Source organism: Lates calcarifer, linkage group LG5 (genome assembly GCF_001640805.2).
Source record: "Lates calcarifer isolate ASB-BC8 linkage group LG5, TLL_Latcal_v3, whole genome shotgun sequence".
NCBI classification, from domain to species: domain Eukaryota; kingdom Metazoa; phylum Chordata; class Actinopteri; family Centropomidae; genus Lates; species Lates calcarifer.
The window spans coordinates 4,681,286-4,700,468 of NC_066837.1; the positions used below are offsets into that span (position 1 = coordinate 4,681,286).

The 19,183-nt window shown below is 42.1% G+C and overlaps 1 protein-coding gene across 1 annotated transcript; it reads left to right on the forward strand.

Annotated features, from left to right (window-relative positions):
• Positions 1–416: 416 nt before the first annotated feature.
• LOC108887194 (bromodomain-containing protein 4) lies at positions 417–16,775 on the forward strand. Its single transcript, XM_018682478.2, has 22 exons — positions 417–517; positions 2,839–2,994; positions 4,722–4,962; positions 5,058–5,150; positions 5,932–6,069; positions 6,206–6,338; positions 6,609–6,994; positions 7,088–7,459; positions 8,672–8,800; positions 9,133–9,354; positions 9,529–9,752; positions 9,836–9,936; positions 10,025–10,282; positions 10,743–10,841; positions 10,964–11,356; positions 11,714–12,343; positions 12,781–12,881; positions 12,977–13,097; positions 13,258–13,391; positions 13,543–13,733; positions 14,415–14,658; positions 14,759–16,775. Exons 3-22 carry the CDS (start codon positions 4,834–4,836, stop codon positions 14,825–14,827), a joined length of 4,167 nt encoding a protein of 1,388 aa, XP_018537994.1. The 5' UTR covers positions 417–517; positions 2,839–2,994; positions 4,722–4,833; the 3' UTR covers positions 14,828–16,775.
• The last annotated feature ends 2,408 nt before the right edge of the window (positions 16,776–19,183 follow it).

The following is a 19,183-nucleotide window of genomic DNA, read 5'->3' on the forward strand; positions in this document are numbered from 1 at the left end:
TTGACTCTGTTTTACTACAAAGCTTCAGACACAAAGGACCGCAAACCACAGTCAAAACAACTACAAAGAGATGCAAAACGACAACGCAGAGACACACCCAAGATGTATCTTCGAATCTTATCTTATATAAGAGAAAAAAACTGGGACTGAACAAGCTTGTGCTACACTTTTGTCGTAAACTGCAGTAAAAACATGCGCAATGAGTGAATTTTTACAGGTAATATTTACTTATGGTGTCTTTATTTAAACAAATGTATCAAAGACACGATCAGAATGTCAGACACCGACCTGTTTTATAGTTGAAATTGTTTTATTGTTGCAAGGTATTGCACATGGAGTGTGTGGTATTGCATGATGTTACCGGGGGGGAGGGAGGGGGTGGAGTCTTTGGTGACATTTCGTCTGACAACACTTCGGCCTTCCCCTGTGCGTCTGACGTCATCGACGTCGAACGGGACTGTTTGTTCTGGATTTGGGGCGAGGAAGGTCTGCGAGCGCTGACAACCGACTGAAGAAGGTAAAAATAGAATTTTACGCCTTCGTGTAGATGACATTGGTATGTCAAACGAAAGCTTACAAACCCGGGGATCCGGTAAAAGGTTTATAACGGACAGTGGTGGCGTATTTCGCGCGCTGTCAGTGTGCGCTTCGGCAGGCGGAGCATGAGCTGTCTTCGCAGGCCTTGCACCGGTTCGGGCACACGAGATAGATGTATTTTTGTCTTTTAAGTTAGCCCGATTTGGTGTTATTGTGCATATTATGTAGTGTATCTTTCTTCTCTAAATACTCGTGTTAAGGTCGTTTTCGCTGCATAGGACACTCTGTGCTGTCAGTGTGCACGTTAGCTGCAGGTCGGTATCATGCTAGCCAGTTAGCTGCTAGGCTGTTTGTTTGTAGCCCCGTAGGCCGTATTCGTGACATAAGTTACGTCCTTTCGGCAGCGTAGTTTACGCGCGATGGCGCAGAAGCTCATGTGAAGTGCGACGTACGTCATTTCGAGAATATCAACCCCGTCCAAGTTGTATTCTGAAAGGCCGTTTACGTGCGGAGCTGTCAGTTGCTCACCGTGGAGTGGACATGGCGATGTACTGACATGGAAGGTTAGCGAGGCAAAGGTGTAGAAGAAAGTTGTTTTTGATTAAATTGTGTCTTTGTGTTAATTTTTGGTGATAAGTAGTGTTATTCATGACGCACAGTTTCGTTAGCTTCTTTGCTCTCGTCAGATAACGTTATCGGTGGGACATACGTGATACGAAATAGTAGCAAAATGGCTGATAAAATTTCTAGAGTAAATAATTAAGTGTCAAATTACTTCACTGTCCAAGCTTTTTGTCGTTTACTCAAATTAGCGACATTGCTAATGTGCTGTATACAGTATGTTAAATTGCAAGGTAGTCAGTGACAAGACTAGACTAGATTATGTTTTTTGAGTAGATTTTCAGGATATGGTTGCTTTTTTTTCCCAATCATCATCAACTCTGGTCTGCCGGTCAGATATAATTGATATTAATATGTAGTATATTAATGGTAGTCTGACATCTCTGTTTTAAAAGGGCATAACTCATAATATCAGACATAGTGCATTAAGAAATATGTTCCCATGCATAATCCACTTAAAATATATATTTTAGATTTTTTTATCGTATAGATTCATGTTTCTGTTATCTGCTATCAGGTGTCTTTCAACACCTTGTAATATGGGCCTATGGCAGAAGATTTGTATTTGCCTTACAGTATTTGCAACCATTTTATTTATGCGTTTATTTGTGTATTTAATGTAGCTACGCTTGGATATGTAAATAAATGTTTTAATATAAACATGGCTGAAATTCAGCAGTCATCAAGGAATAAAGATAACAGCCCAGGAGAGACTCAAGACAAGCTGTTGTCTTTGTTTGTGCACAGATAGATTGTCTCAGAGAGATTCCAGTAGACTAGCTATAGCCATTCCAATACATTATCATTACTCATCTAGAAACTGTCAAGGTTCAAGGACAGGGTTCAGTATATTCATCCAATAAATCATGGAAATTGCAGCACTCACATTCTTGTCAGTTTGGTTGACTTAAAGTCACACAAGATAAGCTAAAGCAACAAAACACAATAAAATAACAGCCAGTCATTTACTTTCACATGATGAAAGGTTCCACACAAAAAAAAAACACCATAAAAAAACCATCATACTCAGAATTCTTCTTACAAACTGCTAGTTGTACTGTCCATTTCCCTGCAGAATAAATAAGAAAACATACCAATAGATTTTCTGTACATTCTCAGTGTGCATGTGGTCTGTTTTGTCCTGAAATATATAGAATCAAAAGTCACATCCACAGGGGTTGTTTGCTTGCAAAGCAGATAATAGCCATGCTATAGAGGAGTAGAAACTTCAGTCAGGAGGTAAGGTGAAGGGTTATGACCGCTCATAAACCTTTATTAAGACATCAGTGTTCGGTCAAGAGGCCGTCTTGTTCATTTCAGCAAATCAAGTTAGATCAACACAATATCCAGGAAAAATCCAAAAACACTCCTAAACAGACTCTAACTGACTGTGGATCAATTCTAAATATTGCACAGGAGTATGAGCAATAAAGGTGCAGCCACAAATTAACTGGTTATACAAAGGTGCGGGTGACATGAAAGTGCCATCAAGTGTCAGACATGTATTTGTGCCATTTCTGTTGTATCAAAGGATCACTTCCTCCGTTCATGTATTATGGGCAGCATGATCAAACTTTTACCTGTTAATGTATTTTTAGTGTTAGTCAGAAACAACCCACATGTAATATGTTGACTTAAATTTTAATTGTGTCATCTATCTTCTCTTTGTCTCTTTCACAGGTGTGACACTCAGCCCTCCCTCAGTGTGTTGTGGTTTCCTTGCCCCCACAGCGTGTCACTGACAAACCTTGCGTGTTACCTCAGGAAATCGCCGCCTCACGAACTGAGATATGATCACACAATTGGACTAGACCACAGCTGCACAGCAACAAACATGTAAGTCCAACAGAAGTAATTGCCAACCTTCTATCTCAGCCATCTAAGCCCCTGAGATTAGAAATGTTGAGCTCATCAGTGGCAAGTTATGTCCTATAAAATGTTTTAAAGAAAAAAGTTGTTAGTAATTTGTAGAAAAAGTCTGTGTGCTTACACCTAAGGCTGAAATAATGTCTTTTTTTGTTTGTCAGTATATACTAATACAGACACAACAACTATAAATTGTAAAACTCTAGTATAATAATATGTAATAAATTCTTGTTGCTGCTCACATACTTACATAATATAACTGGTCTGTGTAATGGTTTTGTCCAGCACAGTAATTGCATGTTAATGTGCACTTGATGACTGAGGAAGTCACCGATTGCCACTGATAACACATTAAGAGTTTCACCACAGTAATACCTGCAGCCCTGTTCTGCTTTCTCCAGTAAATAAAACTGTTTCCAATTTTCGATCAAAGACAGTGAAATTCCAAACTTGGAATGAACTGTCAATGCCAGATGGACATCATGCTGATACTACTAACATTACTGACTAATAGGAAACTGCTTCTTTCTATTCATGGCATATGTTGAGCTGCATTCAAGTCTTCTACCTAGAGTAAAAGTGTTTTAACCAGTTCATAGCTACTGTCCGGATTCAGATATTTATCTGGCAGCTGTAACTGATGGATGAGCTGAGCATTTCTCAGTCTCTACTTTTTTATCCTATTGAACATAACACCATATTTTCTTTATAAATCCGAGTGTTACGTTAAAGTTAAACCTCCTATGTCTCTGTTTCTTTGTCCATTAATGAGCAGGATCATTTTAAACATATAGTTATGATGTGATTGCTATTTTGTATTGCAATTTAATTAGAAGAAAGAAACACAGACATCAAGTATACATGAAAATGAACACCAACAACAAGGAATCAATACTCTCACAGTGTTTGTTTCTTTACCCTAAAGTTGTGATGAGGATTCATATGCAGTAGTATCTTTGTATTATCACCTGCGCTGTTACTGTCCTTTAGCTTCTTCAACTGCTACAACTTGATGTAAACAAGACTCCTGAGGGAGTTGTTGCATTTTGAAAGCTCCACAATGTCTTCTAGTTTAAGTAAATGCTGGGCAGTGCTGTGTGTAGACATTTGTGATTTTTTTCATTTTCTAATTCCTCTTCTATTCAATTAGCCAGAATTTCTGCAGGTGAACAGTTTTTTATGTTTATGTTCATGTCAGTAGTAAATATATATTCCAAGAGTTTGATATCCAGCAGGTCGTGGTTGGTCTGAAAAGCATTTATTTGTCTGTTTTTGAAGCATGATCACTGTTATAAGACTGACTACAAGAAGAAGGAGAATGTCGACTACATTACAATATACTTGATAGCTATCAGAGCAGTTACAGTGCCAAAGATGAGATGGTGTGTGTTTTTCTTGAAAAAAAAAATCTACTTGGCCCGGATGTCTCCCTCTTGCATCCTGCTGCTGTTGATGCTGAAGTTGTAGAGCAGATTACAGACACTGATTTACAGTGAGACAGATAATTGATAAGAGAGAGTAATGGAAAATGCTTGATATTGAGTCAGTGTGATAGTGGGTTGGTTTCAGCTCAGAGTTGTGGAACAATTCTGAATGTGTTTGTTGTTTTGAGAAAGTTTAGTCAGAGTTGGTTTCACAAATGAATGCAGTAATGACAGCAGCAGCAGCAGTAGTGATGACACCACACGTTCTTCCAGAGAGTCGAGGGAGGAGTGTAATGGCCTGAGGGGGCTCCCCCCAGTCCCACCTGCCCCTGCCAGGTCCAGTCTGCCTAAACTGTCTGCTCAGCCACTGCAACCCACCACTGCGATGGGAGACGGACTGGAGGCAGGCAGCAGCCAGAACCCTCCCTCTGCCCCGCCGCCTCTCCCCTTCAACCCTCCACCACCCGAAACATGGAACCCCTCCAGACCCAAACGACAGACCAACCAGCTACAGGTGGATAGATCTCTGTTTGTCTATTCATTCATGTAAAATTTGTCGGGTATTTGGACTTGAGTTTGATATTATTTTATGATTTTGCTCTTTTTCAGTTCCTTCTTAAAGTGGTGTTGAAGACATTATGGAAACACCACTTTGCATGGCCCTTCCATGCTCCTGTAGATGCCATCAAACTCGGTTTGCCCGTGAGTTGCATGTTGATGTGTGTGTTTGCGTGCTTTTAGTCAACGGTATAATCCAAAGCACACAGATAGCGTTGTAACAGGTGCCATATTAATTTTCTATGCAAAGCAGCACACAGTAGTGCAGGTGGACGAGCCACCCAGAAAGAGAATATGCTGCTGTCCTGTACTCAGTTGGTGTACTGTTGATGTACTGATAACTGGCTTCATCTCTTCACATGGTTGAAAACACCTCCTCTTCTGTGGTCTTCTAGTTATCAACAAGAAAAAATGCAGCAGTACCTGTAAGCTCAGCTTTGAAAAAATTATATACTTAAAAAAAAGACTTTTGTTGTTGCTGTCACTAACAGTTATTTTCTTTATGATTCTGACAAAATCTGACCGATATTTTCAGAATCTATTAGTTAATTGAACATCAAAAAATAATAAACTATCCTAATAAAAATTATTAGGATAGTCCTGTCCATTGACTAACTCATTAATTGACTTTGATTCAGAGAAAATCCATGGCAGCGCCTCAAATTCACTTTATATATGATACATTGTTTGGGATCCTTATAATGTGGCAGTCTGCAGTGCCTCAAAGACAGGCCACAGGTGACACATAACAATGTTCATATGATTTGTCCCTACACTGAGGCAGCAGAGTGTGTTTGGACTGAAGGGTAAAAGATTACGAGAGAAAATATAAACATGCATTTTGCCTTTGTCTTCTCACATTGTGCATTAGTTTTTCTCCAGGGCAAAATACACATTTAATTCTCTCTACCTGCTCTCCTTCAAGGACTACTATAAGATCATCAAGACTCCTATGGACATGGGCACAATAAAAAAACGCCTGGAGAACAACTACTACTGGAATGCCCAGGAGTGCATCCAAGACTTCAACACAATGTTCACAAACTGCTACATCTACAACAAGGTCAGCCACATTATGTAACATGTAGCTCTAGTCCCACTCATCTTATTTTATCACTCAAATAAAGAGAGAAGGCTTCTCCTCTTTACAAAGACCTTGTGCCTCCTAAACATGTTTATGTTTTTCTCAATTTGTTTAGCCTGGCGATGATATTGTCCTAATGGCAGAGGCCTTGGAAAAGTTTTTTCTCCAGAAGATCACAGAGATGCCACAAGAGGAGGTGGAGATTGCTGTGGTCACCAAGGGGCGCCGTGGGGGCAGACGGGAGCCAGGTATGAGGGTGTTTTTTGCCACAATATGAGGAGTTTCCATGAGTAAATTGCTGTGACAAGTAAACTAATCTAACCAGCTGAGCTTGTTGTGTACTGGTTTCCCCTCCTCATTAGCCACACCTCCAATAAAACATTGTTATGAAGTTATGATTGATTGATCATTAAATAATCCGTCCAACAGGTTTAAACTAGGTCTACGTCAGAATGGTTGGTGTTTTTATCCCTGATTTCATTTTTGGGGTCTTCTTGTATTTATATTTATCCTTCTAGGTCTGATCTCAAAGTCGGACTCAGGCCAGGACTCATCATCTCCCTCTACCACCCCACATACACGAGGCTTTTCATCCCCATCAACCACCCCACAGTCCCGTCCTGCACCCGCCACTCAAGGTCCTCCTACTCTGCCCCTGCCCCTGCCCCTGCCCCTGCCCCTGCCCCTGCCTCTGCCCCTGCCCTTGCCCCTGCCCCTGGCCCAGCCTCAGCCCCCCCCACGCGTGCCTCCTACACCCACCTCCCACGCCCATCTGGGACCCTCGTTCCCCCTCTCAACTCCAGATGTCCTGGCCCAAGGCATGACCTCTGTCCCCCCTCCGGCCCCGACACACCCAGGCCTACATCCCAACCCGATGCTGCAGAGCTCCCCTGCCCTCATCAAGGTAAGAAGATGGAGGAGAATAACCTGCCCTTCTTTTAATACAGAAGCAAATCTGATGTCATTTTCTTACCTCTGATCTCTGATGCTCCAACAGCAAAGAAAGAGCCAGAAGAGGAAAGCAGACACCACCACGCCCACAGCCAACGACCAGCTCAGTGAATCATCTCCTGTCTCTGCCGAGGCTCGACCCCGCCGAGAGAGCAGTCGTCCATCAAAGCAACCCAAGCGAGACGCGTCGCAGCCGGACTCTCAGCATCACCTGGGCGCTGGTTTGGAGACGGGAGGGATGGTGACGCCAAAACGTCAGGAGCTGTTGCGTTCCTGTGCACGCCTTGTCAGAGAGATGCTGTCCAAGAAACATGTCGCATACGCCTGGCCTTTTTATAAACCTGTTGACGTAAAAGCTCTTGGTCTCCACGACTACCACGACATCATCAAACACCCCATGGATCTTAGCACCATCAAGGTGAATTTATTACATTAGATGATCAACATGTACATTTAATAACTTAATATTAGGGATGTATGATGTATAGATGGTCGACTTATGGAACATTACACATCACTCTGATAATGGAATTTCACTAGATTATTGTGTCTGACAAGGCAGAGCATGATGCAAACAAGGCAGAGTGGTGATTTTTGCCTTTCTGTTCTCTGCACTGTGAGAAGAGAGACAGACTTGAGGTTGTATTTTACTCTGAGATTACAATGCTCATTGTCTCTTAATGCGTCAGAGTCAGAACAGCTGTTGAACAAGCAGCACGTTAACTTTGCCTTCTCTCCTCTCTCCACTGACAGCTGGTATGTTTTACACATTCATACAGAGCTTATTATGTTAGTAGCGAATTGTCATGAACGGGCTACATGTAATGGTTGAGCCTAATGAGGTATTTTCTAATTCTTAAACTTAGACGAATTAGTAGACTGACCAGCAGCAGCTGTAGAGACATATTACTCTTCATATCAGAGGAGAGGATAAATGATGCCACATTTATCAGTTTATTTTAGACCTCCATCTTTATAAACGATGAAGTCCAAGGGTATGTTAAATTAGTTATTGTTATTATTGTTAGTAACAAATTACAAACAAATTATATAATAAATGAATGTCTTTGTAATTCTAGGGATGATGAACGCTCTCTAAACATTAGTATTGTATTAGAAAAATAAACATGTCAATCTTAAAATGTCTATTTTCCTCCTCACATTTTTTGCATTTCTAAGATTAATATTGCCAGTTATCATATCAACATCAACCACAACACACACTCAATCATCAGATATGTTTATTGACCCTGAAATTACTGAGGTGCATCTCTACCTAATATTATTAAAATAAATGTTGCTTTAATACTGGGGCTTCCAGCACAAAACCTGGGTTTTGGTACCGATGCCTACATTTTTACGAGGCTGTTTCGCATTCAACAAAATCACCCATTTAAAAATGCTGCTTAAAATTACATCATAAAGTGATTAAAGTAAGGATTGAAATCAGATAACGTGATTAAATTGTAGTAAAGAAGAACAAACAAAAAGCATTCAGTACTTTTTGTATTGTGTTCTGATACCCAGCTTTACCCCAGTAATCCAATACACACAGAACGATTTTCAGAAAATAAGAATTGTGTTTGTTTTTGATAATGATCATGTTTGTTTGTTTGTTTGTCTTCTTCAGAAAAAGCTGGACAACAAGCAGTACAGAGACGCTCAAGAATTTGCAGCAGATGTCAGGTTGATGTTCTCCAACTGTTACAAGTACAATCCTCCAGACCATGATGTGGTTGCCATGGCGCGCAAATTACAGGTGGGCAACTCATCTCACATACTCTTTAAGTAGACCATAATAAACATTACGTACACCATATGACCAAAAGTGTATGGACACCCATGTAAACATCAGGAAACCCCTTCAGCCAGGTTTCAAAATCTTGTTGAAATCTTTCCCAGAAAAGTGGAAGCAGCAGATTAATGCTCTGCGTTTTGGAGGGAGATGTGCTGGTTTGCTGTCCATATTTTTTTTGGCCATATACGTTTGGGTATTATTATCTGATTTCATTCTAGACCAAATTAGAAAGATACTTGGATTTGTTATTTGTTTGTGTTCAACATGTAAACCTTCCCTTGTCCCTCCGACAGGACGTGTTTGAGATGCGTTTTGCCAAAATGCCTGATGAGCCAGAGGAGCCCACCCCTGTTCCCACCCCGTCATCGGCCCTCCACCCTGCCCCCTCCACTCGACAAGCCCCGCCTCCTTCCGCTGTCTCGGAAGACGACAGTTCCAGTTCCTCCGAATCGGAGTCCTCGGGAGGAGACTCAGATCACGAAAGGCAACAGCGATTGGCTGAGTTACAGGAACAGGTTAGAGGATGGAAAATGAAGGGGGAGGGAGGCTTATGAGACACAACAGGTGGGTGGGCCATGCAGAACAGCTTTACCGAATGTGGGTAATTGCTGAAGCACGGAGAAAACAAATTCACAGCCTGCTGTCTCTTCATCTCTTAAGACCACAATTGTGTGTTTCCTGTCCTCTAGCTTAAAGCTGTCCATGAGCAGCTGGCGGCTCTCTCCCAGCCACAGGCCAGCAAGCCCAAGAAGAAAGAGAGGGAGAAGAAGGAGAAGAAGAAAGAAAAGCACAAGAAGAAGATAGGAGCAGAGGAAACTGTGGAGGCCCCTCCGTCTGCAATGCTTCAGCCTCCTAAGAAAAGCAAGAGCAGCAAGGAGCCACTCATTGTGAAGAAGGAAAGGAAAAAGCCTGGGTAGGTTTTACAGAGGTAGTGAGATCAGTGATGTTATTGTAGCTGCGTTAACTGGAGCTAATCTGATCATTTGTCGATCACAGTAAGAAAGAAGGAGTTAAAAACAGCCGCCCAGCTGTGCCCCCTCAGCCTGGGCCAACCCCTCTTGTCCCCTCAGCCTCTCTTGAAGCAGAGGATGACATAGGTATGTATGAGCATAATTTTGTATTTGAAGCATTTGTATCTTTAACATTTGGCCCAGTATCAACCTGCTGTTGCGTTTTCCTCTCCAGATGTATTTGGGGGCATGTCCGCCGAAAGATGCAAGCCGATGTCGTATGAGGAGAAGCGCCAGCTGAGCCTGGACATCAACAAGTTGCCTGGTGACAAACTGGGCCGCGTCGTGCACATAATCCAAACGCGTGAGCCTTCGCTGAAGAACTCCAACCCGGACGAGATTGAGATCGACTTCGAGACGCTGAAGCCTTCCACGCTGAGGGAGCTGGAGAAATACGTCTCCAGCTGCCTCAGGAAGAAGAAAAAACCATCAGGTAGGCCACTTGTTTTACAGGATTGTTGTGTAAGTTTTGTGATTACAACAATTCTCACCTGAGTCATAGCACTTCTACATGACGGTCATAACGGTAAAACATCCTCCAGACGCCATTTTTTCAGTCAAGTCATCATCCTTAAATATAATTCAATATTATCAATTATTGACTGTCGGGAGAATTATATTGTGACTTTTCTTTGGTCCACATAAGTGATTCTAAACAAATTGTAATAAAAAATTATGACACTGTGATTTCTGACATATATGCCTGTTAAATTAATACACCCCATGCCACCCCTTGTTGTCACACCCCTGTTGTAAAGGAGTGTTGCTCACTGAATTTACTTAAATGGATTCAGGCTGAGTGAGCTTCACGCTGGCAGAATGTTTTGTGTTTAAACAAGTGCGATAGACGCTGTCAGTCAGTGTCTGAATGTTGTGGGTGTGTTTTGTTGCAGTGGAGAAAACCCTGGAAATGACAAATGTGACAAAGATGAAGACAGGATCTTCATCTTCAGGCAGCAGTGACTCCTCTGACAGTGAAGACTCTGAGAATGGTAATACACACACACAACATTAAACAGCTTGTCAGTGTGTCTTATTGTTTAGAAACAGTTGCTGTAATTCTTCATCTTTCTGCTAATTTCTGCCAAATATTTTGTATTCCTTCGTCTGCCAGGGCTGGTTCCCAAACAGCAGAAGAAGACCTCGACTAACAAAGACACCAAGAGACCACACCACCAGTCCCTCAGTAGCGGAGTTGGCCCAGTCCCTCCTCAGCCTCAGACTCAGCCTCAAGTCGTCCAGTCCAAACCACAATTTGTCCCTCCTCCCTCTGTCCCTGTTTCTGTCCCATCTCTGGACACCTCCCAGCTGTTGACCTCAGGATTTGATCCTCTGGCCCACTTCATGAACCCACACCTGACACAGTCGAACACAGAGCCCAATCCAACCATCACTACTGCTGGTGCCCACGTCACCTCTGGCCTCCTCAACACAAACACATCCAGCAGCCAGACGCCCGCTGAGACACACCCTTTCCTAAACCAACATCCCATCATACCCTCCCCAGGTACAAACTCCTCACTGACACTTTGCTCTCAGTTCATTTCCAAAATAGTCACAAACATAGTAAGCATAGCAGCATTTTCAGAGGGAATATATTTATGTCAGTACGAGCAGCTACAGCTATTTATAACAAGATATGTAATTTTCATCATGGCTGAAGAAGCGTCTCATAAACTGGTGGCAAATGAAATCTTAAGGATTATAATTTGAAAGGAATTACTGACATCAAAATTAATGCCTTTGTCTTCTCATTCGACTATTAAAGTGAATAATTGTTTCAGCATTAGTGCTTTTGTTGGTATAAAATGATGCAGTTGACTTTGTCTCTTTGAATTTTATCTCTTCTGTTCCCACTTTGCAGCGATCCACAATGCTCTACCCCAGCAACCATCGAGACCCAGCAACCGCGCAGCACCGCTTCCACCTAAGCCTTCACAGCCACCCCCGTCCTCGCTCCCCTCCCTTCCTCCCTCCTCCTCACCCCAGCTTCAGCCCTCGCTTCCCCTCACCCTTCCCCAGCCTGTGCCCCGTCCTCGTGTCCCTTCACCCCCGTCACACGGCATCTTGGGTACCCTCTCAGCACAACCTCCCCAAGCCCTGCTGGAGGACGACGAGGAGCCCACCCCCACCAGTTCCGACACCCCGCCGCTCAGCCAGGTGCACACCTTTCTGCAGTCTCTTCAGTCTCGACCCACCACGCAGACCCAGCCGATGCACACGCATTCGCCGGTGCAGGCCGCCTCTCAGCTGGTGCCGTCAATGCACACGCAGGCCATGACAACATCCACCCCTGCCCTGACGCAGAGACACAGCTCAGGCCATGCGCACATGCAGCAGCCGTTCCCACATGCACACCCGTCTGTAACGCAGCAGCAGCAGCAGCAGCAGCAGCAGCAGCAGAAGGGCGTGGCCCTGCAGCAGAAGGTACAACAGATGCAGCAACATCAACAACAGCCATCACCACGAAGTAAAGCAGAACCTTTCTCAACAGGTGAGATTCATATTTATACTCTAGGCAATGATTCCCAAGCTGAGGGTTCTCTCCTTCTCCCTCATACACCGGATACTTTCACCTCTTTAAGGCTCTAAAAATCCCTCAAATCAAACTATGTGAGAAGGAGAAAATCCCTCTTTGTTCATGTCCCCACTGAGGTCATAACCTGTTACAAGGAGTCACAAGTAGAGAATGGCTCAAGTAGGACTTGAAAGTAGGACTAAATCAGCTTCTTTCCAGAATCAGTTACAGAAACAAAGCAAGAAAACAAACAGCACTTTAATATTTAGATGACACTGATGTTTTTGTCCCTGTTTGTGTGTGTGTCATACCTGTGTTTCACCATGTTGTGGTGCTACTCAGCTTCCTCTCAAAACATCGCTGCACATTTATTTGATTTTGGTATGGAATTTAGTAGTTGCATGTTTTTCTAGGTTGCCTGCGTGAGAGCCCCTCTCCCCTGATGATGCATTCTCCTCAGATGCCTCAGTTCCATACAATGGGACAGCAGTCGCCCTCACAGACCAAGAAACATGTGAGTGAAATGTTAAAAGTCGTCGATTTCGATGCTGAAAACATAGTTTAGCTTTTGACCAGAGCTTTATATGTAAGCGTTTTGTCTTTTTATAGGAGCAGAGGTCCAACCTGGTGGGAGTCAAAGAAGAGAAGCCTTCCCACTCGCCAGTTCTGCCCCCCTCACCCTTCAGTCCTGCCATGCGACAGGAAACACACAAACCTGACAACAAACACAGTGAGTGTTAAATCCACTTCATAGTTCATCACATCTGAAGCTGAAGAAAGTAACATTTAGTATCTGAAGGCTCTGCACAGAAGCATTATTGCGTATGTGCCCCCGTCCTCTGGGTTAAGGTGTATATGTAAAGTTAATCACCATTTTATGTCTCCGTCAGGATTAGATCTGAAGCCATTGGATGGTTCTCGCCCTGGTTCTCGCCTCCCAGACTCCCCAGCTCCGCCCTGCTCCCAGCAGGACAACAAAATCAAGCAAGAACCCAAAACTCCCATCGCTCCGAAGAAGACACAGGTGTGTAAGAGAGTGTGAGATGAAAATATAATGTCATAAATCCTGTTAAAGCAGACTCCCTCAGCTCGTTTGTCTGTTTTCTCTCCCTCATTTAATCTGACATTCTCTAACGTCCAACCATCGTTCTCATTGTTTTCTTCTCTTCCCCCAGGACGTGAAGTTAAAGAACATGGGATCTTGGGCCAGCCTGGCGCAGAGGTCACAGTCCACGCCAGCCTCGTCCGTTCGCTCCTCCAGCGACAGCTTCGAACAGTTCAGACGGGCTGCGAGGGAGAAGGAGGAGAGGGAGAGACAGCTGAAAGCACAGGCTGAACAGGCCAGGAGAGAGCAGGAGAAGCTACGGTAGGTGGGAGGACGGAGAGGTGTCTGACCAGGAGGGGTGTAAACATGAACTGGATGACAAATGATCCAAGGTTAAAGAATCACATTAGTGTTATTACATATTGTAGCTTCTCTTTTATTTTTTCCTAAGAAATTGGCAGAAAAAGTGATATGTTACAATTACTCAGCCCAGCTCCGTCAAAGATACCTTAAATTGCTCTCCTCTGTAAATCACATCATCTTCATTTAATTCATTCAGTTCAATTCAATTCAAACTTTTTAAAAAAGATATTGTGGTTTAAGAACTAGTCAGCTCTACAGTTTGGACGACTGTACTGACCATCCAGCTGCTAGCCTAGCCTGGAAGACAACGCACAGCTCCCCAGAGGATCTAAACAAAACCAAGTGACTCCTGTGTACAGGCGTACCTGCAGCTAATGTTAAGATAGATTACTGCCCAACACATAAGAATTTAAACATCTAAAGTGCCTAAGATTTTAACACAGTGTTGGGTATAAAATCTTTCTTTATGTGTATAGATGTAGCATTTTGAGATTTTATTCTCAATTAACATCGGTGTCTGAATAATCCTGTATTGGTTCAGTTCTAAGTGAGCTTCGTCATCATCCAAGTAATTAAGAGAAGTCAGAGGCTAACAGACTTCCTGCAGCCGGCCGTCTTACGCTTTATTTTATGCTGTAGCCGTGACGATGAGGACACGATGGAGCAAGCTCGTCGAGCGCAAGAAGACGCCCGCCGTCGCCAGGAGCAGCAGTCACCACTCGCTCCCACACCTCCGGCTTCTACCCCACCCACTCACTCTCCGCAGGCTCCACCTGCACAGCCACAAGCCCCGCCCCCATCCTCCTCAGCTACACAGAACGCTCTCGACCAGCAGAGAGAGATGGCGCGCCGCCGTGAGCAGGAGAGGCGCAGGAGAGAGGCGGTACGAACAAAACTATTCAGAAAGAAATGCAGATTTTTTTGTTTATTTGTTTTACAGACAGCCTTTAATGCTTCTTGTTGTTCTCCCATCCCTTCTATAGATGGCTGACACCATCGACATCAACTTCCAGAGCGACCTGATGGCCATTTTTGAAGAGAACCTGTTCTGAGAGGGAAAAGGAGGATGATGGGAGTGAGAGAAGGACCTATAGACACACATAAGCAAATTTACAAAATGCATATAGACCACAATGCTCTGATACACATGGTCGCTGCTCATACAATTGCAAACACACACACACACACACACACACACACTTAATTGTAACTGTCCCTTTCTCTCAGTAGTTGAAACAGCTGGCTTGTGTCATGTGAATGAGAGGGGGGAAGTGAAACTGAAAGAAGCAACCCTCTTCCTCCAACCTCAGATACGTTTTGGTGTCTGACTTGGTGTTTATGGTTGTTAGTTCTGAGTCTCCAGGGACGACAGGTCGACACTGAAATAATCAAGATAGTCAGCTCCCTCTAGGAAAATAAGAACGGCAGAACAAAAAGGAGGGGACTTAACTTTTGCGTTAAAAAAAAAAAATAATACTGGCGGTGATGAGTAGGTTTTAATTTAAGTGAAAATTAAGGAAAGCTTATTCTCTAATGTCTGAGAGGAGATAAATGAGTTTAAAAGGAACAGGTGAACAAATTACAAAAAGACAGATCACTTTGTTCTTGTTTTTTTTTTCCTCCTCTCCTAATCTCGTCTCTTTATGGTTTTTATTTTACGTTTGAGTTTTAACTGGGAGGTTTGGGGCTGGTGTGGTCCAGTTTGTCAGGCTCAGCGGTCATCTTAAGAGTCGGTTGTTTTCCTCAGGACACAGTGGAAATGTAACACCCCGGCCACAATCACACACTTTTCTAAGACATCCTTCCTCCCTTCGCTTCCTGCTACTGCTCCCTCTTCAGCCGTGAATCGAAGAGGTGGAGGTTTCAGCGATGCTCGGCTCTGTGTGCAAAGAGAGAGAGAGAGCGACAAAGGAGAGATGGCATTTTAAAAGCTTCAGAGTGTCCTTTGCCTTAGCGCTCTGGCCTGTAAACTATCGATCACACCCTACAAATTATACATATTATATATAAATAGATACATGAATATATATTATATACGACGAAAAGTCAAAGTAAAAGAACATGAGAGGGATTTGGATTGCGGGGAGCTAAGCTCATCTCGGTGTTCATCTCTAAGCTCTGGTTTTGATTTTGTAGAATTTACTGTAAAGAAGAAAAAAAAACTTTTTTATGATTCTATTGAGAGGATTGTTTCGTCTGTCTTATTCTCTCTCCTACCTTTTCTGTTTTGTTTTTTTTCTCAAGTCTATGCCAAAACCAATCTATTGAGTGCTGAAAGTTCATTCACATTTTCTACATGTAAAATGCATCTTCTTTTCACTTTATATTAAAGGCTATGTTTTTATTGCTATTTAATTTTCCTTTATCCCCTTTTAAATCCAACGTTATGCAGCAGTTTTCTCTGTGCTAGTTTGAAAAAGCGGTTCAAAAATCATTGCTAGGCCCCATCATTCTGTAGTTGTCTGATAAATCTGCACTTAAATGTTTCATTACTTACTTTTTTCCCTCATTATTTCTTCTCGTCATGTACATGTTTTTTGTCTTTCTTAGCCGTCTCGTCCACCACTATCTTCTTTACAGCTTCTACAGTCTGTATAATAGGTTCTTGTTTGTCATTCTGTCTTTTAGTTTCTGTTTTTGAAATGTTTTTATCGTCCACGGTAACAGTTTTGGGATGTTGTGTGCCATTGTGTTTTACTGGAGGCGGGAGGTTTTCCCAAGGCTTCTGTAGGTTGGCCCAGAGATCCATGAGTGTTTTCAATTCTATAATCACTTTTTTTAATGTTTCATTCATTTCTTTTCCCTTTTCATATTTGACTGTTTTGAGTTGAGCTGTTTTGTTTTCCCTTTGCTATTTTCCTTTTGATTTATTTTACCCAGGACAACCTGTTGGTATGTTGGTGAGTGAGGCATTGAGGTCAATAGATTCTTCTTGTTCAGATTATGGAGTACAACATCTTTTTTTAAGAAAAGTATTAAAATAATATTTAAAAAAAATCATTATTTTGGTGCTTAGGTTTTTTTTGTTATTCTCACCTTTCTGTGTTAATGTGGTACATACACTGAGCTCTGCTTTAATTATCCAGTGTCAGCCAAGGGGGGGAGCTATAGACAGCTACAGTTTCTCATCCACGGGCACTTGATATACACGTTATGGTCAAAAGTATATGGACACCTCTGGCTGTTTTTTTCTTATTTGAAATGAATCAACAATGCCCCAGTGCATAAAGCCAGGTTCATTAAGAAATGGTTTTCCCATTTCGGTGTGAAAGAACTTGACTGGTTTGCACAAAACCCCGACAACCCCGTCCAGCATCTTTGAGATGAACTGGAACACTGATTGTGAACCAGGGTTTATCTCCCATTATCACTGCCAACCTCACTAATGCTCTTCTGGCTGAAAGTAGGGGCAGACAGTTTAATATCCATGGTTTTGTAATGAGATGTTTAACAGCTGTGTAAGGAAGTGTTTTAGTGTCCACATACTTTTGACTAAATGGAATATTTTCAATTAGTGTCCTTGAAAAGTTGCAAAGGATGTGTGTAGAGCTCAGCTGATACTGGTTTTTTTTTAAAGTCTGATACTGATGTAAATATTTGAGAATAATAAAACTGGTAACAATGAATAATAAAAAAAATCTTTATTTGTATAGGAGTTTTTTAAACCTTTAACATAGTACTTTACAGGAAATATAATAATATTAAATTCAGAAACAAAACATGGTTACAAAGAAATATGTGACACAAAGACTTAATTAAAAGCCAGGCTTGAACAAATACCTTTTAGGATTATTCAAAGACTGTATCATCAAAATGTTTCACAGTTGCACAGCAACATTAATGATTAAAGATGGACGTATTAACACTAAACATTTAACGCTAAATTTTGACGAGTAAATATGTTTGAAATTTGAATTTTTATAAATAAAGTCACATACAAACTTAAACACCAGTGATGGAAACAAATCAAGCATTTTCTTGTTTCAGATTTTGTCCATATACAACATTGTACATGTCAATGATAATGCTTAGTGTTTTTTTACGGACTATTTTAAGCCGTAGAAAACATTTATTGCCTCAGTTAACTGCTCTTCGTCTTGTTTTTGCATGAGATCGTGATGGTGAATATGATGTTTACTGAAACACTGGAGGCTTCTGCCACACTGATAGAAAATGATTCATCACATTGGAATCTACAAGATACAATGCAGTTTTAGTTAGAGGGTGAAGTATTTGATGAAAAGTCGCAGTTCTATTTGAATGTGAATATAAAGTATGACAACAATAGGAAATGTATAAACAGATAGGAAATAAAAACTAAGCAAAGGAATAGAGGACACAAGTTCAGGAGACTCTAAGGTGTTAAGAGGACTCACTGTGTAATTGGACCACAGTGCAGGATGTACTTTTACAACAGAGCAACAGAGGATGTTGTGGTTGAGACCAGTTCAAACCAGATGCAGGTTGGAAAGAGGCAGCAGAAAGTTTCAGACACTGTCAGTTACATGATTTTAACATTTCAAGAGCAAGTCTTGAATTGCTGCTTTGCATTTTAAGGCAAGCCTTGACCCTCCGGTATCACACATCTGAAACTTCTAATAATACTGTACAGACACTGATGTTTATACTGTATCCAAAACCTTGTCTCCTTTGGCCTTGAGCAGGCCGATAATGTGCTTTGTACACTGATAAACCTGCTGCTGAGAGGATCTGTTCTCCTCAGCATTTCTTTACCTTACTCAGCAAAGCAGGAAGCTTTGCCCGTCCACCGTCTCTTTGACTTTCAAATAAGTGCCTTTGTGGTTTTGCATAGTATTTAACCTGTTAAAATCAAATCCAGGGTGTGACAGAAACCATACTGTGCTTCCAAAAATCCCCCACTTGAAGGGGAGGTCAGTGAAACTAAATGTGGGAAAACTGCCAAGCAGGCCCCTGAATTTATCAGGTGAGAGGATGAGAGAAGACGGACACAAAGATAAGAGATGGTGGTGTTACTCTGCACTGGCATCTTCCTTCTCCAGATAAGAATAACTCAAATATACAGGAGAAAGAAAGCATACCTAAAAAGTCTGGGAATGTGAGAATAGTAAAGACTGAGGGTTTGTTGTTGACAGCTACCCAGAAGTGAAATTTAGAAATGTAACAGGAAAAAGAAACTGGGAGCATTAGTGGGCAAATAAATGAAGGAAGTGAAACATATGAGCCAGAGTGATGACAAGAGGTGAGTGAATAGCAGAGAAGGAATGAGAAACATTAGTTATGCTGAATGTGGCAACAGATACTAGAGAGTGTAAGCCCTGTGAGTTCATGCAGCAGTCATGTGATCCTCTTATAGAGGCAGAGAAGCACAGCTCTTGACCTTTTCTGTTCAGGTTCAACTCTACCATCATAGTAGAAAGGTACATTCA

What these genes read in the sequence shown, in the direction of transcription:
- LOC108887194 (XM_018682478.2), top strand. Translation starts at nt 4,834, where the DNA reads ATGGGAGACGGACTGGAGGCAGGCAGCAGCCAGAACCCTCCCTCTGCC. An exon ending in TGGCTGAGTTACAGGAACAG is followed by an intron (nt 9,355 to 9,528) that starts GTTAGAGGATGG and finishes CCTGTCCTCTAG; the next exon opens with CTTAAAGCTGTCCATGAGCA. An exon ending in AAGGAAAGGAAAAAGCCTGG is followed by an intron (nt 9,753 to 9,835) that starts GTAGGTTTTACA and finishes TGTCGATCACAG; the next exon opens with TAAGAAAGAAGGAGTTAAAA.